This window comes from Pelodiscus sinensis, chromosome 14 (genome assembly GCF_049634645.1).
Source record: "Pelodiscus sinensis isolate JC-2024 chromosome 14, ASM4963464v1, whole genome shotgun sequence".
NCBI lineage: Eukaryota > Metazoa > Chordata > Testudines > Trionychidae > Pelodiscus > Pelodiscus sinensis.
The window spans coordinates 8093786-8120102 of NC_134724.1; the positions used below are offsets into that span (position 1 = coordinate 8093786).

At 46.3% G+C, this 26317-nt stretch overlaps 1 protein-coding gene across 3 annotated transcripts in view; it reads left to right on the plus strand.

Annotated features, from left to right (window-relative positions):
* ADAMTS17 (ADAM metallopeptidase with thrombospondin type 1 motif 17) overlaps positions 1 to 26317 on the plus strand; it is a 317509-nt gene that overhangs the window by 267558 nt on the left and 23634 nt on the right. For all 3 annotated transcript variants that reach the window (XM_075896951.1, XM_075896952.1, XM_075896953.1), the window contains 2 exons: positions 9312 to 9516; positions 17594 to 17746. In XM_075896951.1, coding sequence (XP_075753066.1) covers positions 9312 to 9516; positions 17594 to 17746 — 358 coding nt within the window. The remainder of the gene's footprint in view (positions 1 to 9311; positions 9517 to 17593; positions 17747 to 26317) is intronic.

Consider the following 26317-nt stretch of genomic DNA (forward strand, 5'->3'; position numbering starts at 1 on the left):
ATCGTAGGTTTACCCAATGTAACTTTTTATAGGGATCTGGTGCTTGTTTGACTAAGTACCGCCATTAATTACATACTGTATCTCTGGATTGTGCTGCTTCCCAGAGTTTATGGTTGTCCCAAGAAATGTCTTGTATTACAGATTGTTACTGCATATGCTGGTCTTAGAGAGTATGGCTGGCACGCTGGCTCCTTTAGAAAAATAAAAAAGTTTGCTACCTTAGATAGGATTAGGGCAGACAATGTGCCCTGACTCTTCCACTGCTTTCTGGATGGTCTTGGGCATGTTGCTTCTCTCCCTGTTCTTCTGTTTCCATGTCTGTACAATGGGGACAGTGACACCTATCTTCTGGGTACAGCACTTTGGAATCTCTGGATGACAACTGCTAGGTAAGAGCTAAGTATTATTTTTTACCCAGTGGTGGAGCAATCTGCATAGTGTTGAAAATTTAGGTATAGGATTTTGCATTGAAAGGGTTCCGTTCTGCCACCTTTATGTAGGCTGAGAGGTACCCTGTTTTGAACACAGCCCTCAGAAAACTGGTTGTTGTTCGTTTTTTGGTTTTTTTTTTGAAGTGCCCAGAGTAGGGATGTAAGTGATGAGTCAGATGCTTATCAGATAGTCGACTAGTGACTCAACTAGTTGCCCTGCTTCCCCCCACCCCCGCTGCCTCTCTCTCTCTCTCTCTCTCTCTCAGAGAGAGAGGCAGCAAGGGGGGAGCAGGATCCAGTGCTGGGGGGAGCTGACTTAAAAGCTGGTTCCCCCCAGCACCGTCTCTGTGGAGAAGGGGCAGGGGCGCAGCAAGGCACTGGTGGTGCTTCCACCTTTGAAATGTAGCAAGGGCTCTTGCTACATTTCCAAAGCAGAAGTGTTGCGGGAAGCACGGGGCGAGCTGGGGACTCAAACAGTCCCCTGTTGGCCCTGCGCTCCCTGCTTCTGAAATGTACAAGAGCCCCAGGACCCCCCGGCTTTACTTTAAAAACTCTACAATGGGGCCAAACCAAAGCCTCATTCCAACGGTCCCTGAACTTTGAAGATGTTTGAATCCAAATCCAAACTTCCTGACTCTGGTCCAGTTCACGCTGTGGCTAGAACTAGATGGATGCTGAAAGCTCAGGAGTGCAGGATTGGTTCATTTCAGTATTGGAACCGATTGCTGCTGATGGCAGCAGTGTCAGAATAGGTGTACATGGCTCATTTTTGCACTTAGGGACAGTTCATAGGATCACTTTCAGCTAACTGTTTCTGCACTGCTTATAGCATTCCCTCTTAAGGATGTGGTGAAGACCAGGACTTTAACAGGGTTCAAAAAGAGCTAGATCAATTCATGGAGGATAGGTCCATCAACGGCTATTAAACAGGATGGGCAGGAGTAGTGTCCCTAACCTCGGTTTGTCAGAAGCTGGCATGGCTTACAGGGGAGGGATCACTTGATGATTTCCCTGTTCTTCTTTTCATTCCCCCTAGGACACCTGGTATTGGCCACTATTGGAAGACAGGCTACTGGGCTAGATGGACCTTTCATCTGACCCTGTATGGCCGTTCTTATGTTCTCTTACTCTCCCTAGGCACCACGATGTTGCTTTTTAGATCATTGGAGAAGGAATTTTTATAACAACGATCTGTGCCTCAGTTTCTTCATTTACAAAACGGCAGTGCAGATTCTTCCTAGGATCACAAAAGGGTGACAGAGGTAGTGAGGCTTAATTCATTTGAGATTCTTGAAGAGAAAGTGCTCTAGAAGAGGAGAGTACTGTTGTTGTAATAAAATTATGTAATCCATTTATGCTTTAATGATCTTTTAAAAAGAAGCCGCATATACAAAAGCTACTCAGGTGGTCTTAATAATAGATTGTGGTGATATAATCAGTTGAAATTCATTAGTCAGTGGCACTATTATGAAGTTTGTATTCCTTTGGGAATGTGTTTGCACCTTTTGGACCTGGAATGGACAGTTCAGTTTGCTGTTGCCATTTTTATGTTTTCGATCTTTTAAAAATGACCCTTTATCTTTGAAATCTTCAGAGAGGTAGCCAAGTTAGTCTGTAACTGGGAAAACTTAAAAAACAACTAATAGTCTAGCAGCACCTTAAAGAGTAACAAAACATGCAGATGGTATTGAAGAAGTGCATTGTTGGCCGCTGTCTAGTGTAGACCTTGAAGGTTGGGTTAATGTATCCAACTCCAGCTATGTAAAATACGTAACTGGAGTCGACTTACCTTAAGCTGAGCTTGGCACCGTCTTCACAGTGGGAGGCCAATAGGAGTAAATGCTCCTGTAAGTTTTCTTACTCCTTACAACTGCTAGGAGTAGCAGTGCCAAATGCAGATGCCCTCAGTATTTGATTTAGCAGGTATTAACTAAACCTGCTAAATCAAATGCCAGAAGATCACTTGCTGTACTGGAGATTGTCTTAGTTATACTCTGTCTGGGGCATGCTGGCAGCCACAGCATGAAGGAAAAGAACATGCCAGCAAGTACTAAGGTGAAGGACAAACTGATAAGAAATATGGCATTGTTGCCTACTGTAAAAAGCTGGTCAAAATCTCCTAGTTTTGCTTTCTAAGGTGTTTGTGATCAACCTGGCAAAAATTACCAAAATAAAAACTTAACTTGAAATTAGCAAAAAAAAAAAAAAAAACTATAATTTGACAGTTGCACCTCCCCGGCCAAGCCCGGCCTTTACTGAGTTGCAGGCATCACCTGTTTCAGGGGGCAGTTCAGAATAGAACAGGGATGTGGAGGAACTGAGGGCTTCTCTCAAGGACCCATTGAGAAAATTACTCATTACCTTGAAGGAAATGCCTCACCTCCCCTGGAATCTCTCTCAGAGCTATTCTAGGCCCTGCCCTTCTGTGACAGAATAGATTTTTGCCTCATTTTTTCAGGAAGAACGGCTTTTGCGCAAGAGGGGGTTTTGCAGGAAAAGGAGCTGTCTACACCGCTCCTTTTTGCGCAAAAGCCTCTTGCGTAAAAACAGCCCCTAATTAATTATGCAAATGAAGTGCAGCAATATTCTGCTCCGCGCTTCATTTGCATAGGTTTTTGCAGAAGAAGGGTGCAGTATAGACGTAGCCTTAGAGAGACACTGTTAAGTCTCTCTTTGCCCAGGGGCCACATTTGAAATATTAAATGTATGAAAGGATCCCAAGGGCTTTCTATTGACTTCAGTGGTCTTTGGATCAAGTCCTATGTGACTATTCATCTTCTCCCAATGGCATTTATTGTTTCCTATCACTCGCTGTTATGTCTGTTAGAATGATGCCTAAAGAGTCCACTGACGGGACTTTCAACACCTTGTCAGAGCAAGGGAAAACCTAGATAAAAACTCCTTTCTTTTCCTTAGAAGAAGATCATAATCCGATTGTTTGAGGCATTTCAGGAATACCTGGCAGGACACTCACTGCCCATCCTACAAAGAAAGCAACTCAGAGCAGCTTCTGCCAAGAATGTATTTTTATCTTCGGCTTTCTCCTTTGCTGTCATTCCCCTTTTTTTGCTTCCCTTTGCCAGTAGCTCTAGCAACCGCAGTGCTCCTGTGCGTATTCAGTGCAGCCATTCCCAATCCTGTGGCTACTTTAAATGAACAAAGCACAAATAATTTTCTTTCTATCCATCCCTTTGGGGAGCAGCGCTTGGGACCGGACAGGCCACCTGCACATTCTGCTCCTATAGGCCCCATGCCAGCTGGCTTTGAAGTCAATAGGAAACTTTTTGTTAACATCAGTGGATGTCAGATCCTCCCCGGATAAACCGGATGTGTTGGTCTTTTGTCCCCCTATTAGATTACAGTTGGCCTTATCCCACTCCAGATCCAAAATGCCAAGCAGTCAGATGCTGGGATGCACCCAACTACTCTCCTCCCCTGAAAAATATAAAAGCCTTTTCAGTGTTTTCTAGCTGCTGTTACTCCTGGGGGGAAATACCTTTGATAGGGAAGCTGCAAGACCAATCGTGCACCATTCCCCAGCAGTGCAGATACAGCTTTTCAAGCACCCAGAGCAGCTGGCAGAGAATACAACTCTGCAGGGCTGGGGCCACCCAGCCAGAGACTCCTGCCTTTAGCTGGATCAGCTGCTAGTCCTGGCTGGGCTGGGACAGTGTCAGAACGTTCCCCCCAGCTGCAGGAATCTCAGCCTCCTCCCCTGTTTCCTGCCACCCTGGCTTCTCAGCTGTGGGTGGCGGGGTCATTAACTGGGGAGCTGCTCCTCCATCCACCCAACCCCTGTGTGTCCGGGCCTCCCAACCCAGACGTCCCTGCCAGCCCTCACCCGGTACATCCAGAACCTCCCAAGCCTTCCATGGCAGCACCCCACCCACTGAACCTCAGCCCCTGCACCTGCCACCCCTCTCCACCGCCACTGAACTCCCTGCACTCACACCCCCATCCTGATGACCCCCACTCCTTGCATCATCCTGAGCTCCCATATGCAGGCCCCCACACTGCTGTTCCCCAACTAGCTGGACTCAGCTGTACCCACCCTTCAAGCCCCCAGATTCCCCCACACTTAACTCCCTCCCCAAGCTGCCTGCACTCAAATTGTCCCACACAGAATCCACTCACCACACGCCTGGGTAATCCCCCACGCACACTGAGCCTCTCCACACTTGGATTCTGCCTGCCCCCCACCCGGTGCCCCTGCCAGCGAGGGGCAAAGCCCCAGAGCAGGCCTGAGCCTTGTCCTGTGTCAGGGTCTGGTGCTGTCTCACCACTGAGCCCATGTCCTGGGGTTAGGAGGTGGGCGGGCTGCAGGGTGATCTCCCACATGTGGGCAGCCTGCACTCCCCACTGCCCTGGTGGAGCCTCTGAATGAGTTTACTGACAAATGGAGCTTGAAGAATTTTGCAGGATTTTAAAATACTGTGTGCAAAATGTTTCGTGACTTAGCACGGCATTGCCCCCGGGAATACTGTGGTGGTCACCAAAGTGAATGAAGGTGTCAGCCGCCTTAACACACAAAAATGTATGTCCCTGTTGTACACAGGACAACTGGCAAAGCTGTGACCATGTTGCCCATCCCGTTCTCCCCCCAGCTGGCTTCTGCCTTCACTGCAGACGTGATCGTCAACACTATAGACCTATGTTAGCAATGGTAACGGATAGGGGTGCAAAAGGTTAACGGGTAAGCCTCACTCTTAATGGGCGAAGCTAGTTAACCCGCTCCACACCCACCCCAGGCAGGGGCCTGCTTCAGCACCACAGGGCCCTCGGGAACAGCCCCTGCCTGACCACCCCCACTCCCCACCCTGCCGCAGGCTGGCAGGTTACAGCCCACAGCGATGCTTCCCTGGGAGCAGGCACAGCAGCAAAGCCTCCTCCCTGGCGTGGGACCAGTAGCCGGAGGCTTTATAGGCTCTGCAGTATACAGCTGTAATTGTTAGCGGTTACACAGTTATATTTTTAAATGCATTTTTACATCCCTAATAACAGCCTGCAGATGAATTAATGAGAACTAGCAGGTGAGGCCCATGCGTTGACCGGATAAAGTCATTTTACGTCAATTACACTTACAGGAAGGTTCAAGCAATTAAATAGATGTCATAGAACATTTTATTAATGGCCTTGCAAAAGGGAAGTAAAAGAACAGTTTTAAATTTGTAGGATTTCTACTTCAAACATTATTCGTTTTATTGAGTAATTACCATACATAGTAAATTTGAATCAGAAACTCGCAAAGCTCCCATTACTCTTTCCGTGTCTAATTTGAATGGTTTTGTGATTTGTAACAGTAAAAATGTTCTTTGCCCTAAAATGACAGTTGAATAGGCAACTCGATTTTAATTTTGTTAGCAAATATTTTTTATGAACTCTAATCATAATGGTCTTGACTTTTTTCTGATGAAAACCAAAAATAATTGTTTAAGCCTTTCACCCAGCATATTGCGGTTTAAAAAGTTGTGCATTCAGCTAATTTAAATGGCAGGATTATGTATGCAAAAATTTGGTATCTGCAGCTAATTGTGATGTATGACTTTATTTTTCACAAACAAATCCACAAACAAACAAACTCATCAAAATATATAATAGATTACACATGACAATTATATTTTTTATGTTTTATGGGCTGTCTCCCCCGAACAGTAACATTTGAATTTTTTGCAGTGTTGATTCCTTTTGGAGACACAAATCCTTAGACAGCCTGTTTTCAAGTCTTACTCTTAACTAGGCATCTGTGCTTCCACTCTTGGCCTTTCTGCCAAACAGATTTTTTGCCTCCGAGAAAGTTTCTTACCTATGTGAGCCACAACAGATGAGCCCAGTGTTCAGTAACTCAGGTTCACGTGACAAGGGAAAGATTTATTTGATTAAGGATGTTAATCTAGATGACAGTCCTAAATAATAGCCTGGAAGGCTAACTTCCCAGAGGAGCAAAGATGATTGCTTTCCTGTGCTCACACACAGAGCTACAGTTCCAGTCTTTCACTTTGTCCAGGAATTACTGTAATTACAGAGAACATCTTCCTCAATGACAGATTGCAGGAAGCTGTAAGATGGATGCTTTGTGTGTATTGTATAAAGCATCCTTTCTGCTCACCTTCTAAACCGGATTCTTCCCAGACAGAAAATGAAAGGGCATAAGGGAGCAAACTCGTCCAAACTGGAACATTCAAACCACAGACAGGTGCTTTAAATCGCTCTCATGAGAGCTCTTTTATCAATGTCACCTTGTATTTTTAAAGGCTGCTTGTCTCTTGGATGGTTGTTTAAGGTTGGATTTGCCAATCAGAGGAATCTTGTTTGTTAGCCATCATTTTTAAGGCCCACATATGCCTTGAATTTCAAAACACAAAGAGTGCCCTTGTTAAACCACCAGCCAGCCACAGAGTGATGGAGAGCAACATATTTACTTCACACGTGAAAAGATGAGCTCAAAATGACACAGTTGAGGCCTGTATGCAGGAGGGATGTGAACGCATCCCCTCTCCCCCATAGTCCTCAAATAAGCAGAAGGAGCTCTGTTAGGGCGGTGGTTCTCAAACTGTGGTCTCCAGCTAGCGCAGGGAAGCTCTCTAGCTCTCCAGCTAGCTCTCCAGCTAGCGCAGGGGAGAGGGAGGTTGGAGGACCAGTGCTGGCTTCCCCCTGGGGGAAGGAGGAGGATCCCCACTCCTCCCTGCCAGATCCGCGTCCTGGGGAAGAAGCATTGCCAGAAGGATTCTGCACACTGCTGCTCTTCCTCTCCCTTCCCCAGCTGGCAAAACAACAGTGCACTTGATATGCTTCCTGGAGGATTTCCCGGCTGCTCCTATTGGCCAGAATCCAGCCAATGGGAGCAGCAGGATGCTGTGCCTGAGACATGATGCCTGGGAGAGGCATGGGGCACAAAAGCAAGTAAGAGCACCCTGCCCCTTCATGCCCAGGTCCCCCACCCCTACTGTGCTCCTGCACCGCACTCCCGCCGAAATCCTGCACCTCCAGTCCATTCCTGCACCCTCCTCCCGCCCCGGCCTGAAATCCCATCCCCTGCCTATTCCTGCACTCTCCCTTTTGGCCACACACCCTACCCCCAGTCTGCTCCTGCACCCTCCTTCTTGGCCAGACACCCCATCCCCAGCCTGTTCCTGCACCCTCCCCCCTTGCCAGACATCCTACTCTCTGCCTGCTCCTGCATCCTATCTCCCACCCAGATCTCATACCCTCACCCCCTCCTACACACACACACACACACACACACACACACACACCCCTGACCAGATCCTGCACCCCTATCCCTATTCCACTCACTGGCAGCCCTGTCTCACACATTGAACCCCTCATTTTTGTCCCCACCCCAGAACCTGGACAGTCCACAAAATCCACGAACCTCAAACCCCCAAAAGAGTAAATCCAGCCCATGGGAATCCCTGAACCTCAGTCCTACCTGTCCCTCCTTCTTGCCCCATGGGGCTGTAGCACCAGAGGAGTGAGGTGTCTCGGGGGCCACATCCGTGAGGGTTGGGAGTTTCGGAGGATTTCTTTGCTTCTCACGTGTGTGGTCCCCAACTGATTTTTCTGTGGGTCAGTGGTCCCCAACCCAAAAAAGGTTCCCCTGCCCTGCCATAAATAAAGAAAACATGGGAACCTTTGTGTTGGACGTGAAGTAATATTTTACTTTATTTAAAATGAAGTTTGAAAAACTAACATGAAAAAGTTAAAGCTCTTAATGTGTTTAATAATTTAATACTTCCTCTCTTACTGGTTAAATTAAACTGCTCTCCCTAGCTGCAGCGCTAGCAAAACGGCTCAGGTATCGTAATGTAAATAATGCCGAGTTTCCATTAGCAACTGGTGGTCCACGGAAAGGTTTGCATTGAGCCAGGTGGGCCACAGGCCAGAAAGTTTGGGAACCTCTGTGTGAGGGGGATGGGAGAGTGCTGTGTTGTGGGGGGATGGGCGGGCGAGGATGGGGGCACCAAGGCAGGGCCGAGGGAATGGTGCTCCTTACCCGCGAGGAGCGAGCCTATGCCCGACCCCGCTGACCAGAAGCCCAGCCCACACTCACCCGGCACTGGCCTCACTGAGCAGGTAGAGCAGCAGCAGGCAGAGGTGGCCGAGGGAGTGCAGGGGGGCATGGTGCTGTCCACCATAATCCCAGAAGGTAATTTCTATAAAACCTTTATTACTGCATACATTTTTAGTACGTTATAACAAACTCTTTTTACCAATCACTGTTTCCACTTAAATGTGTCATTAATCTCTCATTGCATGACTATTTTGAACTCCGTTATTTTTTAAATTGCTGTACACACACACACACACACACACACACACACACACACAGAAATTCCTGCATACGGACCTGCCGTTACGCCAACAGTTTGCTTGTGTGCTGTTCTAAAGAAGCATTATGTGCAAGGCAGCCCTGACCAGAGGAGAGGGGTTTTTGCGCACAAGTTTCGTATTCTCTTCAAAGCAATCCTGAGTGAATTAGAATCACTGTCCTGCAAGGCACTTTCCAGTCCCCACCCAATTCAACCCAAGAAGGTCCATGGTTATGATGCAGCTAGTTCACAGAAGCCACTGCCACATTCACAGGCCCAGAACAGGAGGCCCGTAGTCAGCGTTCCCAAGCAGGGATGGCCCGTGAGCCTAGGTGAGCTAGGCAGCTGCCTAGGGTGCCGCTGGCCTGAGCGCCCGATGATGACATCACGGGATGCTCCGTGGTGACATCACAACCATTGACGGCCGTGCAGGCAAGGGTGCTGATTGTGCCGCCCCACCTAGGGTGCCAGCTGCTGCAGCCGGCCTCAGACTGCTCCTGTTCCCAAGGGATAAGCACAGTGCAGGATTCCACCAGGTCTTTTTGATGTTTCTTCTTGGTTTTCTTGACAGGTGGGTGGCAGGCCCTTGGAGCTCTTGCTCTGCCACCTGTGAGAAAGGCATCCAGCACCGGGAAGTGACTTGTGTTTACCAGCTGCAGAATGGCACCTATGTTAACACCAGAGACTTCTACTGCCTTGGCAACAAACCCACACCAATACAAAGCTGTGAAGGCCAGGACTGCCTTTCGATATGGGAGGCATCAGAATGGTCCAAGGTAAGATATGGTCTGAGGGGGAAATCAGAGCTCTCCCTAAAATCTCTTGATCCAGACAGATACCGAGTTCTCTTGCCCTGAGTCAGTAAAATACTTAAAGTTAAGCACATGCCTCCGTGCTTTGCTGGATGGATGCCAGAATGCTCAGTGACTAGCAGATCCGTGACCAGTCTGTATGATTAGGCATGCAGAAGAGCTGAGGGCGCTGAGCAGTGTTTTCCCTACCCATGAATTATTGCAGTAGGTGTTATAAACCCAGCTGTATTGTGTGTATCTTTCCAATCTGCAATCACGGCCACCCAGGAGAAGCAGCTCAGTGACCTGGGAGGAGGACTTCAACCGCTCCAATCAAGTGTCTTTTGAAATTAATATCTGATAAGCCATCTGGCAAGGAGTTGTGTGTTGGAGGATGTGCTGGATCACTAGATCCTTGAGACTCTTCTGACACTAGCTAGTAGGATCCCATAAACACAAACTACTGCATTTATAAAGAGTTTGTAAATGGTTAATAAATTATTAATAGACGTGCAGGCGTGTCACAGGCATGAGTAGCACGTTACAGAGGGTTATAAGCACCCTGTAAACCTAGAGGAGTCTAACAAGATAGAGCGATGAACTTCGCCTTGTCCTAAAATGTCTGTTAATCGCTTATCAGACATGGTATAAATTATTTATAAATGGTTCCTTAATATAAAGTGTGACCAAAAAAATCCAATGAGGCCATGAAGATATTCCATTTTTAAACTAGAAATATTGCCCTCTTGTTTTACGCATGAATTGATAGGAATTAGGCTGGGCCATGTGCTATGATGTAGGAATAAACACTCTCGAGGCTGCAGCTTTCAAGGAGAACAGACATCGGAAAGAATTGACGTGTCCAATAAAACCCCTCCTGGCCCTTAGAATTCAATAGCAAAATAACAATAGCATTGCAACATTAGCAGTGAATGAAGAACAGAACCACTAATTACCGAATTAAAATAATCCGAAACAACTCCAGAGCAAGCCCTCCGGGTTCATATGGGGTTGCTAGCCTGCACTGAAGTCCGTCTGCCATGTCTTCACGAGTCCTTGTTACGTGCACTGGCTAGATTAAAAGGTAGTGCAGGGTGTCTGCTTACTCACACCTTCATTGCTAAGTGGCTCGTGCCCTGAGAGATGGGCTGTGAATGAGATTCATTTTGGATTGGGGACATCAAAGAAGAGGTTTGATGATCTTGTATTGATTTCCAACATATCCGACAATGGCAATGAAATTGTGGCAGATCTGTACTGATAATTGTCGGGCTTCATATCCAGATTGGTAGCAGGGTATGGCCTGGCCCATACGGCCACATTTCAGACAGGCCTCAGGCCAACTTCTGAAATTAACCCTGCCGATTTGTGTGCACCAGTTTCTGAACCTGCCATCTTCTAATACGAAAATGTGTATCTGTGCATGCAGCATTTGCCAGGGATGGAGCAAACACAAACTGACATGGCTGTTATGCTGGGGGAGGGCGAGGAGTCTTGTACTGATTTTTTTACTTGGCAAGCTCTGACTTTGCTCTCAGATAAAATCTGCTATGATTGAAATGCCTTATAAAAGCAGCCCAACAATGCCCAGGTTTTCAGGGCTGGGAAAGGAGAAGAGACTGACTGAAGGGTGGCGGATCTTCATTTGCTGGCGCAGGCGTCTACAAGAGATTCAAGCCTCCATTTTGGTTGTCAGTACTTTCCCGGTAATCGTCAAACTAATTCCTGGCCTGCGAAGGGCACGTGGTAGTTTGCTTCATCATCTCGTGCTCTCCAGTGAGGCCCCTAGCCAAGTTGGTCAGAATATGTTTCATGGCCATCGTTAACATTCCCAACGCGACTGGAGCGTGAGTGTTGACATAATACCTGTGAGACTCATCATCAATGATAAAAAGTTCATTTCCCTTTGGCCATTGCACTTGTGGCTTTACAGGCATAACTCCAGAATGGTTGTGTTACAGGGCAGGTCCAGCCCCGGGGCACTAGGATGCTTTTTATCGGCCCTTGTTTCGCACAACTTACTTTGTTTTGTTTTGTTTTTATTGCGGTATCAAGTAACTGGGAAAATAATGATCTAACAACTGTGTTTACACTCCTAGAACTTCAGGATCCCAGCTGTGTTACAGGGACAGTGGGTGTTTTTTTCACAGGGATTAAGTGTTGTTCAGTTGTAGTCAGGAAATATCCAACACCCGAGATAATATTCCCAAGTTCCAGAAGAGCATGTTATTGTACCATTCAGCAGGACGCTATCTACATTCGCTGGTGCTTGAAACTCTTTTCTTCCAAATCTTTTCATCTTTTTTTCCCATTCCCCAATGGAAGAAGCAAAGTTTTAGGGATTTTGGAATGTCTTAAACAGGTTGGACTTCCCTGGCCCAGCACCCTCGGGCCCTGACCGGTCCCGAATGAGGGAATTTGCTGGATCAGGGGACATTCCCCGCCACCGGCCTCCCAGGTCACTGCCCCTCCCTCTTGCTGGCTCCGCTCCAGCCCTGCTGCTACAGGGCTTGGGGCTTAGCTCTGGCCTACTTCTGTCATCTGGCTGAGGCTGTCGGGGGACTGAGCTCCCCAGACACCACGGCCCTGCTTCTGTCTCGCCCAGCCGGGGCTTGCCGGGGATGGGGCCCTGTGGCTGCCCGCCAGGGTTGGAGCTCTGTGGCTGCCTAGCAGGTGCCACACCCAGATGAGGCACCCAAGGCCGGTGCTCACCAGTCCTGATGGTGGGGCTCTCCCGCCATTGGACTCCCAACTGACTCTCACTCCCGAGCACCGGGGCTTTCTGGTCCAGCAACATCTGTGATCCTGCCGGAGCACAGATGTTGCTGGACCAGAGCGTCCCGGATTTAGGAGGTTCAACCTGTAGTTCTTTCTACATCATCATTTCGGATTATCCATTCTTTTTATTTTTATGGGGAAACCTGCTTCTAGATCCGCTACGTTGTAGAAAGGCTCGTTTGTGTACGGTACTGTTGTCACTGTGGCTTCCTGAAACTCTTGCCTGTTTCAGATGGGCAAAGCTCATAAACTACTTGTGTGTAGTCTTTTGTCACCAATCCATTTCCCAATTAGAAGAGTGATTGCCTCTTTCTTTGGTTAAATGAATGTAATTTGAGCTACATGAGGGATTCATCAGAGCAAAAGTCAACTAAACAGCTTCATGACAAATCTGTATTTTTTTACATTATCCGAAAGTGAGAGATTTATTTTTCCTTTAATACATTCCTCCAGAGTTTTGGGCTCTAGATTATTCAGTGCCAGCCAATTGGTTTTTGAAGTTCTTTTTCAAGACAAGCTTTTGCAATCGTATAGGCCATATTGACTCAAGAAAGACAATTTCATATTGTGTCAGTCTGAGCACATTTTATATCCATAAACCTTTCTTGGCTGGAAAGCAATTAAATCCTTAACATTTGAAACTGAAGTTGTGGGGGAAAACCCACAATATCACAATGGTGATATCATTTTATAAACCAATTTTCACATACATTATTTTGTTCTTTTGGCTCCAAAGGGGAAAAAATGGAATAAAGTGCATGTCAAAGTCTGGTCTCCAATGAAAAAATATGTTCTCAAAGCTAAATCCAAGACAGTCTTCACTGTGGGGGAGAAAAAAATTTCCTTTTTAATGCCAAGCGCTTGGAATTATTTGGATAAAGTCTTGCTCAACCCATTTTTAATGACTCCGAATAGAGAGTAGTTACAGAAGGTGAAAGTTTCTACTCTTCAGGAGCTGGGATAGTATCTGTAGAAAAATAGGCTGATTTGCTTCTTCTAAGGATGCACCTAGACAGCACCTTTCTGTCAGAATAAGCTACACAATTTGTGCTATGCAAATTGCGTAGCTTATTCTGAGTCTAAATTGAAAGAGCTTATTTTGAAATTTGGTGCTGTCTACAAATTTCAAAATAAGGCACTATTCTGACAAATCCCTTAACCCTCATGGAACGAGGGTTACAGGGTCTCCGGAATGGCGTGCCCTCTATTTCCTGAAATAGTGGGCACTTTTAAAGACATGGGGTTGCTATTTCAGGCTACTTCTGGTAGCCAAAAGAGCAACACAGTCTAGACGTAACTTAAGAGGCCTGTAATGCAATGTGTAACACTCTGGGTCAGGCAGGCCAAAATGCAGTCCAGATAAGTAGCAAGTGGTCCAATAGCTAGCAGGTCCAATTCATGGAGAAGACACAGATGCAGCTAGCAGGGTCTGGTGAGGTAGTAAGGCAGGATCTGAGGAGGCAGCAAGGCAAAGTCAAGATGGGTCTCAGAGAGGAGCTGTGAGGCCATGGCAAACTCTGACAAAACAAAAGGGTGCAAATAGAAGCAAATACCAGGCAAAAGGTTGTTGCTCAGACAAGGCCAGAAAGGAAGCCAGAAGTTTATATTTGGCTACCATCCAACCAGGGTCAAGATCATGTGGCCAATCAGGAAGCTTTCCCAAGCAAGTCTTTGAATTCTCTGGTGATTGAGCTGATATGGCACAAAGGCCAAGGCCGCTTCTTGGGAACCAGGATTCTTGCAACGTTTGTCGATGGAGTTGTCTCTTGACTTTTGTCCCATTTCTTTATAAAATCTTATGAGGTTTGGTCGGGGGTTTGTTAATAAACTAAAGATGTATCCGGCCTTCTGATGTAATATGGACATTCACTAGTTGCAAATGGTTTCTGTAGAGTCTTTGTAAAATCCGTGTACTAAAAAACTATTCTCAAAGGTCAGAGGAGTTGAGTAGAGGAATGGACTTGTTCATGAAGTGGTAGAAATGTACCAGAGGTGGCACCACTACAGAGCCTCTGATCACAGACTGGAATCTCTTTTTTCCAACGCTGTTTTGTTGCCTATTTGAAAGTGAATGTGGTGCAGATTTGTGGATGACTTACAGCCTCAGGCAAATAAATGCTTAGTGTTTTTCCAGCATGCTTTCTACTGTGAGATCTTTTACATTGTGAAAAGGAAAGGAGAAGCCTCTTGAAATATGCTCAGCAGACCTCACAGGATATTTCATACTTCTGCTGTAGCTTGCCTCAGTTTTAGCAGATTGGATGATTAAAGGGGTTAAATACGTGATGAGACCTTGAGGAATTCATCCTGTCGCCTTATGAAATCTTCTAGCTCAGTCAGGGACACTGCTTGAGAGTTCAGAACATTCTGCATCAATCCATTGCTTGTGGGTACACAGCTAGAGAAACACAGCTTGAGTCGCTGCAGCCTGAAGGAATTTATCCCAGTAGCTTGTGGAATTCGATGATCGTGTTCATTATAAAGACGTAACTTCCATAAGAAGGTCACGCAATGAGCAGCACACAGTAAATTAAGTGGAAGGTTTCCCAGATTTTAAAGAAGTCACTTTGTAGTACACTGTGAAGTATTTAAAGGCATGTCTGTTAGCCTGCCAGCTCATAAACACTTGTCATTCATGTCCTTAACAAGGCCAGCAGGTCAAAACCGCCTGGATTGTATTTTTAAAACAGCGAGACAGGCATGCTGAGCTTTGTCCATTTGATGTAACATATCAAGCTGATGCATGTTTCCAGTGGAGACCCCCGAGAGGAGAAACCTCTTGGAATAGGCTCAAAACGCCTCTCAGGGTATTTCATAGCTCCACTATTTATTCAGTGTCAAGTCAACTGCCTCTTCCTCACCAATCCCTGAGGGGGAGAACTTGACGCTCAAGAGAGGGTTCGTTGTTATCTCAGTCGGGACGTAGAACATTTTTCTACCCACCTGTCCCCTGCGGGCGTTCCGTGGAAACGGGCATGTAACCATTGCTGCAGCAGGAAAGAACAACACACATGCTGCTGTGTATAGGTACAATTTAAATGGGCTTGACAATGCCCCCACTTCCATTGCCTCTTGGTCGAAAAGGTGGTGATCTAAAGCAATGTTTCTCCATCTTGGAATTAGGACACCACCCTGCCCTCCTCCAGGGTGCAACCCGACAGGAGGTGAGGCGAGGCGCTGAGGTCCTAGCAAATTCTCAGACAAAACAAGACAAAAGTTCTCAACCTTCCTTCAACTTGGGTAGTGATGTGATGCTCACATTTTCCTGTGTGCGTACCAGTCCTGGCGGACTCCAACTCAAGAATTTAAAATAGACCCTGCATGCCCACTTGTGTGTGTGTGGATGACATAGTCCTGGTACTTGTAGCTTTGTCTCTTCTCGTGGCTGCTCCCAGTAACTACAGGATGGACCTCCCTGATCCGGCACCCTCGGGACCTGACCTGTCCCGAATGAGAGGATTTGCCGGACCAGAGGAGGTCTCTCCCCTCCTGGCCCATGCTAAGCTGCTAGGGCTTAGCCCGCTTCACTGTTGCCTGATCACCCCCTGGGCCGGAGCTCTCTAGCTCCCACTGGCCCTGCTGCTTCCGGGGCCAGAGCTGCAGGGCTGGGGCCGGAGCTCTCTGTCCGCCACGGGACTGGAACTGTGCAGCCGGGGCTGGAGCTGCCTGTCCGCTACTGGGGCCGGAGCCAGAGCTCCCTAACTGCAGCTGGGGCTGGAGCTCCCTATACCTGGACTCAGTGGTCCTACCAGACCACAGATGTTGCTAGACCAGGAATCCCAGTTAAGGGAGGTCCAACTTGTACAATAGTCATCTGCTCTCTCACAGCTAAAGAATCTACCCCTTCTCTCGAGTGGGAGAGGCCTGTGGTTTTGGTGTTGAAAAGCCTGTCTTTGAGCCCTGCTTATGACTCAGGTGTGGGGATGGGGGAGAGGGAGAGAGAATAGCCATGTTTGCTGGATGTCATTTTGAACTGATCGCAAACCGTGAGGTTGAGGTGGGTGAATGGAAATATACCGGCATACTACCCGTTTCGGATTATGTGTACTGTGTGACTAACATGCATGGTCATCAGGGCCAGACTAAGGGGTGGGCGAGCGGGGCAGCTGCTCAGGGCGCCTACCTATGGGGGGCGCCTGATGGCAGCTGTAAGGGGCGTGCAGCATGCCTTATAGCTGCCATCAGATGCTGTGCGCCCAGCTCCTGCAGCACCAGCCCCCCCATTCCCATGGCGCCAGCCAGCAGCGCCTTTCCCCCCCACGGCCACGGGGCCCTGCACGGCCAGGCGCAGCCCACCCCAGGCTGCACGCCAGCAGCGGGGGCTGGGCTGGGCAGCGCATGCACCGTGCACCCTGGGCTGCGCGCCAGCGGCCATGGCCAGACCGGGCAGAGCATGCGCCGCCCGTCCGGGCCCGGGACGCCAAAATGGCTCAGGCCGGCCCTGATGGTCATAACCTATGGTGGGTAGCATTATGAAACAAATAGAAACGCGCTGCATGTATTTGTCATTTGCTCTCAACGTCATTATGAGAGAGCACACTGAACAGAATCAAAGAGACAGCGTGAGCCTATGCATTAGCTGCATCACAGAAGCACCTTGGGGCAGGGTTTCATGAGCTGGTATACCATACCACTTCGCAAATCCCACTGTTTCGCCAAGAGGCTGAGTTGGTGCCACTGTGATTTTAGAAGGCTTCATTGCATAGTCTTGCACAATCAAAGAATGTAGAAGCTTCCCCCTTGTGTACTCTGGTGTGTTGGTACTTTTCCAGAGTTGATGATAATCTCTTAAATAAAGGGGTTAAAAACTACAACACTGACTTCTGTTTGGAACTTGTTGACATTTTTCAAATAAAAGGGGGGGGTTAGGTTGCAAAATCGCTGTTTTTCTGAAATGTTTTTCCACAAAATTGTCAGATGTCTTGCTTTTTTTTAAACATTGACTGGAAAAAAATCAAAGGTGTCCTAAATATTGTTTTTGTTTCCATGGTTTTGGTAAATGTGAAATATTGATGATGCTTTAGGTAATGTAAAAATTTGGTACGGGGGAATTATTAAAACAGCTAAAAAGAATTGGAAAAAATGAACCCTTCAAAATCACAAAACAGCTTTGAATGTTAAAATGTTTGAATGAAACTTTTTTTTCCTCCACTCTGCTTCTGCAGCCATGATAACAATCAGCTGAGAGGGGTAATCGCCTGTATTGTTAATGGGATCCTGGCCAGAGCTTTTCCTGTTAGGTGCCCTTGTGCAGCAATTGAGGATAACGCCTTTTGTTTTTCAGTGCTCAGCAGATTGCGGTAGGGGAACCCACAAGAGAACAGTAACCTGCACAAACTCTCAAGGGAAATGTGATGCAGCCACCAGGCCGAAAGAGGAGGAAGAGTGTGAGGACCACACAGGCTGTTACGAGTGGAAAACAGGGGACTGGTCTAAGGTAATGGTGAACTCTGAGCAATGTTTGCTCTCTAATTGGCTTTTAAACAACCCTTCAGCCTGTATTCAGCATGCAGTGCTGGTATATATAGGATGTTTGTGTCCCACATTTAGAAGTCATCAGTTTTTAATTATACTCTTGAATAGGAAATCGAATTATTTTCATGGTTTTTTTTATTTAATTTCCACAAAAGTGATTTTGGGGATTTAAACACCCTGTCGCAGCATTGACAATGCAAACGTTGCAGCTTTGCACCAGACAGAGAATGTCGGTTTCTGTTGTCTCAGCTGAGCAAATGGCAAAAGAAGCAGCAGAACTTGGATTTGGAAGAGTGCGGGGATATATCTTCCAGGGCTAACAGTTGCAGGTGGCATTAGAAATGGGGCAGCTGGGGAGTAATGGGATCCTGAATGGAGGATAGTGTGACCCATGCTGAGGTGCTATGACTGCTGTATGACCCCCAACCCTCACAGGTTGTCTATGCTCCGGGCTGTGTGCCACGCTCACACAGTCTCCACCATGGTGTTGTGTTGGGTGACAGACCTCTCTCAAGGTCCCTTATGTATGGGGCTGAGAAGAGCACGAAGAAGCTGAGCAGTCTGCAGGTACCCCAGGCTGGCTCACAGTTCGATCTCGGAGCTCTCCACCCCTTTAGGGGAATCAGTGGGGACAGGGCACAGTATGAAGCCCTGTAATCTGTTCTCTTCAGCTTTCTCTCATTGCCAGGAGAAGGTGAAATCTCAAGGCACCAGAGGGCAACATGAATGGCAGAATCTACTCAGAGCTATTTGGAGGGGGAATTCATTGGCCTGGGATTCTCTCCTGTACTGGGCTGACTGTCTTCAGGGCCAGGCAGGCCTGTATGGAGCCCCACACACAATAGTGCAGACTTGAGGCTGCCCTACCTTTCGCACACAAGAGGATCAGGCTGGCTCTGGACTTTGGATGGACAGAGAGCCTGAGAGGGGAAATGAAACAAAGTGCTACCTAAAAAAAGGCAGGTTGACCTAGTTAATGTGCTCCTGGCTGACACAACCAAAGGCTTGAGAGAACTGATGTTAAACAGATCGTGTAAAGCTGGGATGGCAAAAGAGTGTGGGAATTTAAAGGATTTTTTTTTTTTTTTTGCTCAACAAGTTTTTGCTCAACCAATTTTTCCCCCCGCCATGTTCGGGATTTTTTGTGAAAGTGTCTGGCAACCCTACATACAAGTAGTCTCGCTGACACCAAACAGAATCTGACACTTTTATCATGACAATGATGGCTCCAAAGATGTCCAGCTGTACCTCCCTTAGCCACAGGCATCTCAATCGCCTGATCGCCATTGTAAGAAATATGCTGCACAATCTGATCCCTGATTCGCCCTGACCCTCTGAAGTGAAAATTAGTCATTGATTTAAAAATAGAGCCAGAATTCTCATCCTCAGAGCCATACTCTATCCTCAGAGCCACATTCTAGCCTTACTTACACCATCGTGAAATTTGAGCCCCTTGAGTGTTGTCAGAAGATTTAATCCTGACGTACCCCGATGTAAGTCAAAGCAGAATTGGTGCCTGAGTTTTCACTCAATACTTTGGCCACAAAGGCAGTTTTGTCTGAGTCAGGACCTCAGCAATTGGCCAAGCTGTTCATAAAATCTCTTCACATCGCTAATTTCATGGTTGCATGGGGGGCTGAAATTTCCCAGGAATATTATATTCCAATCCTGTTTTATCTTATCTTTGTAACCGTACCATTCGTTAAACACAAAGCCGACTTTGTGTTCAGGAATGCATGGCATGTGCAGAAACCACTGGGATACAGTAGTTTAATTTTGTTTTCCAAAAATGCAAGTTTAATTCTTGTTGTTATTGATCAGACTCCAGTGAAGCAGAGGCCAATCACAGGAAATGGGCTTACCTGCCATAGCATTTTTAGATGACAATCAGTAATAAAAATATTGTAAATAGATCTCTGCACGTGACAATTATATGTGAACTTCAATGTTGTTAATGCTAGGGAATGCATCAAGAACCTGCCATATGCAATAAGTCTATAGTTATGTGGAGACAAGAATTTATATCACAGAATGTTTAGTGTATTGAACATTGTTTTATTCTCAACTTGGCACACAGAACACAGGAGCACTGGCCAAAATAAACTGTCCCCATGTATTCACAGATGCAATAACATTTTTTTAAAAGAATCTTAAAAACATTTCAGAGTAGGAATTGACTAGGGTTCTTTTTATAGCGGGGAATATGAAATAGTTGCGAATTCACCAGTTACATGGATTCAGGGATCCAGAACCACTAAAACCATCATAGACCCGTCTTCATTCCAAAATAACACTGCTGTGTAGTAGGGATGTTAAATTTCGATTAATTAACTGATCGAATAGTCAATAAGGACTTCCGCGTTCCACCTTTGAAACAGGGGCTCTTGTGAATTTCAAAGATTGAAACACTGTGTGGTGCCAGGGCCAGCGGGGAGTCCCACTGACCCCGGGCTCTACACAGGTACTTCTGCTTTGAAATGTACAAGAGCTCCCACTGGGGACTTTTGAACATTTCAAAGTTGGCTCTCCACGTGGAACCCGTGCCAACTTAGAGGCAGCAAGGGGGGGAGCAACTAGTCAATTAGTCGCTTACATCCCTACTGTGAAGACGTACCCTATATGATACAAAGATGTTAGGCATAGAAACTCACTCAAACCATCTCCCATTCACACCATTTATCCACATAGAAATTAATTTATTCACATCGGTTGTGTTACTCACCCAGGTAGCATGCAGATAAACATGAATCTCACTTAGTCACCATCACTTGAAGCTCTGTATTGACTGAAAATGGGCCTAAGGTCTTTATCATTTAATATTAACATGTCTTTTTTGTATGTTTATTGCTCTGCTTAAAGGAAAGGATCACGTTTGCTCATTTTCCCAGCACTTCACTAAGAATAGATTTTTAAAAAAAATTATTCTAACGCCCTAGTTATTCCAGTGGTACAGAAATTCATTCTTTTTAGGAACCAAGACATTAATGAACAATCAAAGACGGATGAGCAAACTTTCTGGGATGCATTAGCAGGAGTGTTGTGAGCGAGACACAAGAAATAATTTTCTGTTCTACTCTGCACTGATTAGGCCTCAGTTATTGTATCCAGTTCTGGACACCACATTTCAGGAAAGATGTGGAGAAATTGAAGAGGGTCCAGAGAAGAGCAACAAAAATGAATAAAGGTCTAGAAAACATGACCTATGAGGGAAGACTTAAAGAACTGGGTTTGTTTAGTTGAGAAAAGAGAAGACCGAGAGGAGACATAGCCATTTTCAAGAACATGAAAAGATTGTTACAAGGAGAAGGGAGGAAAAAAAATGTTCTTCTTAAGCTCAGAGGATAGGACAAGAAGCAATAGGCTTAAATTGCAGCAAGAGAGGCTTAGATTGGACATCAGGAAAAACTTCCTGTCAGGGTGGTTAAGTACTGGAATAAATTGCCTCGGGAGGTTGAGGAATCTCCATCATTAGAGATTTTAAGAGCAGATTAGACAGACATCTGTCAGGGATGATCTAGTTGGTGATTGGACCTGCCATGAGGGCAGGGAACTAGCCTGGAGGACCTGTTGAGGTCCCTTCCAGTTTTAGTATTCTATGATTCTATAACTACAATGTCTTAAAATATATTGCAGACTATCTTTAGTAAGGACTAAATTATTGCACTCCTTTAGAAGATGTAGGCAGTTACTATACAGATTGTATTGTTACATACACCACTTTCTGTACAGTTGAATAGTGCACATGATTTATCCCGCTTTCCTGTGTTAGGCTGCACTTGAGGGAGTAAGCCAAAGGACTTTGACCTTGACCTTGCATCCAGGGTCTAATCATGAGTCATGTACTGAAAACGTCCATCCTGAATTGATGCAGTGATGCGTTTGAGTTGGCTCGGGAGCTTTTTGGGTGGACCATCGGTGCTGACAAACGTGAAGTGTTGCCTGAAGCTAAACAGTGCTGGGGGTTACTTTTCAGCTCCCCAAGCCTTCCCCTAAACTTCTGCCTCTCCTTTACTCCCCTCCTATTGTAGTAATGAAGAAGCAGTGAGATCACTCAGGTACAAATCAGCATATGTGGGATTTTTTCATGTTCCTTTTCCCCAGTTGACCATTGGACTCTTTCAGGGTAGAACTGGAGCTAGGACTATTTAAATAATCAGAAAGTCATTCACTAGTCTTCTGGCAGGAGGGGTTAGTTGTTTGACTAGTTTATACATCTTAGTGTTTCCTGTTTCTGTCTTAGTTTAGAGATCAACAGCACGATCAGAGTGATTCTGGGTTCTCAATTAAGTTATATTGTATCAACAGGATTATATCCGGGAAGGTAGAATTAGGGGTCGGAGGGTATGAAAATTTGTTAGTGCTATTGTCAAGGGTCCATTTTGGGTAGATGCAGCGTTTAGACATGCAGTTTGTTTTCCCAGGCAACAAGCTAACATGTTACCATACCAAACTTCAAGTCTCATGAGGAGGAAAGATGCAGCTGATGGATCATATTCTAATCTTCTTTATAGTGATATAAATCCAGAACACTTGACTATTATGGTCCCCTACAAAACCCAAGGATCCCGCTCAACTTAGTGGGTCAGATGACAATCTCAGTTACAACCGTGTAAATCCAGATTAATTCAGTCAGGTGAGTTACTCCAGATTTACATCCTTGTAACTGAGATCAGAATCTGCGCTACTGTGATGAGCAAACCCCTGGGGTTTTGCACAGTCAAGTCCTGGTTCTCAGGGCAAATACAAATATCTGAGCCAAGGCTGTACTGAGTGGGGAAGAGCAAGGGCAGTGAGCACACAGTCTTCTCCCACTACCAGGGGCATGGGTACCTAGAGGGAACCACCAATGGCTGGTGGTTCTCTCTGGGGGGGGGGGGGGGGGGGGAGGGCAAAGACTTTGCATACCCCCCATCCCCAGTCCAATCAGGGTCTGTGTGAGAGAAAGCAGAGAAGTGTCCTGGCCCTGCCCCTTCTGAGGTGGTCCTGGGGCCACCTCTAACATTTCTGAAGTGGCCTCTGGTCAAAAACTATTGCCCCCCCCCCCCCCCGCCCTAGTAGGAAACGCCTGGCAAAATGTGATGTTAAAAATTCTCTTCCTGCCAAATAATCAGTGTAACTTGCCTCCCCCAGCCCTACCGTTACCCATTGCCTTTGTCCTTCCTGATAAAGCACATTTCAATAATTACCTATAGCCACCTCTCATCTCTGGAAAATGACCACTGCCAATTTCTTTACAGTCCTTTTCTGAGCCTGTGAAATGCTGACTGCAGGGATTCCTCTCAAGAGCATGTTTAAAATGGGAGGGGGAGTCTGTTTTTCTATGAGGATAGTATTGCTTTTGTGCCAAACATTCAGATGTTTCATACTGGGGACCAGGGATGATTCGTCCTGATTATAGCAGCATGGGCTTTCTAATTGCAAATTGCAGTCAGTGGCCTTTCCTAAAAGAAATAAAATTACAGCACAGTGAACAGAGTCCTTCTTTCAGTGACTACTGTACAATCGATCCTTTCTTCCTAATTCTACGGAAAGACGTGTTCTTTGAGTTACAGGTGTTTGGGACTGTCAGGTAAAAACAATGAGTAGTCCTGGAGCACCTTATAGACTAACAAATATCATGAGCTTTCAGGTGCAAAACCCACTTCCCCAGAATCTTTCTATACTCCTTGCCCTTAATGATTAACTCACATTACACAGTAAAAAGAACAAATCAAGAACAGCTGTTGTTTAGGAGGGACATTCAAAGCTGTTGTGACTAGAAAAGCAAACTGTCCTTTTTTACACCATTCATTACATACTCACAATTTGATCTGCCATCTGTTTAGAATAAACCACAGACAACTTGTTAATTCTTGATAAAGGTCACAATCAGGAATTCATTTTCTTACGCATTGAGGGAAATAACTTTTCTTCTTCAATTCACCTTTCTAGATAGAAAATTACAAGGGACAGATAAAAAACAACAAATAGTCTAGCAGCACCTTAAAGTCTAACAAAACAAAGGACAGATAGTAATTTAGATCTGAAGCTGACAACCCATTTCGGCACATACAGCTAATGCCCCTGCAACAATGGGTGCGTGCCCATTTTTGTGTAGGCGCACAATTATGGTAGTTCTTGCACACATATTTGCATGCACATATTGCTGTTTGCACATGCAAAATAGTTACACAGAAGCTGATGCTGGAAACTGGCCCATAGAAGTGTCTGCTGCTAGCTGGCTGTCCTAAGAGGCGTGCAAAACACAGAAATCGATATGACATGCATGTGGTGTGCTGTGTAAGACCCAGCTGTGGGGCGGGAATGTGATTCTTAGCCAACTTTCCACTTCCCCAGTCCTGGGGCTGACCAGGAGCCAAATCAGCCTCCCATGTAACATTGCAAAGCCTAGTTATCAACCCCAAGGGCTACTCTTAGGCTATGCTGGGAGTAATAGTCCCCTACAGATTATTCTACTAGCCAGCAATCGCAGACGCTCAAGCAACAAACTTTCCTGTCATCGGATTGCCCCCAGCATCTCTCTGTGCCAGAGGGCTGGGAGCAAATGGCACAAACCTGGATGTGTCAGCTTTACACCAGGTAAAGGTCCTCCCCGGCTGAATATGTATACAGAAGGGAGGATGGAATGCTGGCTCCATAGGCATTGGGAGCAGAAAGGAACTATTTTACATAGCAACAGGATTAACCCATCACCATATATTCAGCATCCTTTGGGGGCAGGTTAGGAGTACAAGCGACCTGGCTCTTAGCCAGCCATCACTTTGGTTTTACAAAGCAGAAACCATACCTGGCTTTGCCCAACTCTGCTTTTATAGTAACATGGATTTTGTTACTAACGCTGAACTCCCAGTGGCTTCATTGCGTTGAGGCTTTTGGCATGTAATAGGGATGTTAACGGGTAATGAGTTACCTGCTATCTGGGGAGCAGACCCCCATCCACTGCCGGCTCTGCTGGCCCCACACAGGCTTCTGCTTCCAGCCCTGTTTGGGGCCCAGAAGAAGCCAGGCTGGAGTGGCCCCTACCCAGGGGCATGAAATCAGAGTTTTGCACACAAGGATTGTTGCTTAGACATGATGCTGCTCTAGGACTGTTGGTGATTTTTGTCTCCTCTTTGCTGTCAGTGGAGTTGATACTGGAATTTTTTCCTACTGACTGCATCCTGCGTGTGCTGTGTATCCTTTTCTGGTGCTTTACTGCATGAAGCTTATGTGAAATCCTGCATCTTGCCAGGGGGCTAGATTATGTAACCCCTGCAGTCCCTTCTCTGGTTCAGTGATTCTATGAAATACACCACTCTGAGCCTAAAATAAGGGCCTCTACACAGAGACTTATGCCAGTTTAAAAACACTGCTGTAGTCAAATTAGCGCCTGTTCCTAAGGAGGCAAAGCCTTTTTCTGCAGATAGCCCAGCATGATCTCAGCAATCCTGGAGACACCAATCATCTTCAAGGATTTCCTTTGACGTCTGAGGCTACATTTACACTACCTTGGGAATTGATGCTCTGAGATCGATCCCCAGGTGGTTGATTGAGTGGGTCCAGTGAAGACCTGCCAGACTGACTGCGGCTCGCTCATTCTGCCCCGGATGAGAAGAGTAAGGAAAGTTGATAGGGAAGCTTTTCATAGAGAGAGATTAAAGATAATGGAGTTTGCCTATCTCCTAGAACTGGAAGGGACCTTGAAAGGTCATTGAGTTCAGACCCCTGCCTTCACAGCAGGACCAAGTACCAGCCCTGATGAATTTTTGCCCCCAATCCCTAAATGGCCTCCACAAGGATTGAACTCACAACCCTGGGCCAATGCTCAAACCACTGAGCTATCCTACCCCGGATGAGAAGAGTAAGGAAAGTTGATGGGGAAGCTTTTCATGTCAACCCCCCCAGAGTATCTAGACCTCAGGTAGGCTGAATCCAGCTACGCTATTCACGTAGCTGGAGTTGTGTACATTAGGTCGGCTTCCTGCGGTACTGTAGATGTAGCCTGAGTACACTGGATGTGAGCGACTGATTGGCGCACACTCCATGCTCCTGCTGTCACTGCAAAGCTCTGTCTTCCCAAGGCATTTTGGGATGTTTCCTAGCCAGCTCCAGAGAGGTGCTTATTCTTTAGAGGATACACAAGAATGAGGGTGTGAGCTCCCAGAAATGCTTGTTTCATCCAAGGCATTGCTGTTAACTAATTGCTAAAACTTGGGCTTGGACTTCGAGAGCTGCTTTTGTGTGGCAGTTCCCACAGTCTTCCATGAACGTGCTTGCTTCCTCGGCTGATGTGCTGAAAGATTTCTGAACTGTCTGTTCTGGAGCTTGCTTCTCTTTCACCAGGGTCTCATGGTCAGTGCCTGTGAGATATTTGCACCTTAGAAACCATCCCTCAGAAATGCGTAATGTGCCATGCTGCGATTGCAATCAGATAATGGTCTGAGCCAAAGAAATGTCAGATGTGACTAGCCTGCTAACAGGTACAGCTGATTGCATTGTTGTAGACAAATTGCTGTATTTAGAGGTAGCTTTAGCATCTTTATTAGTCCGAGCA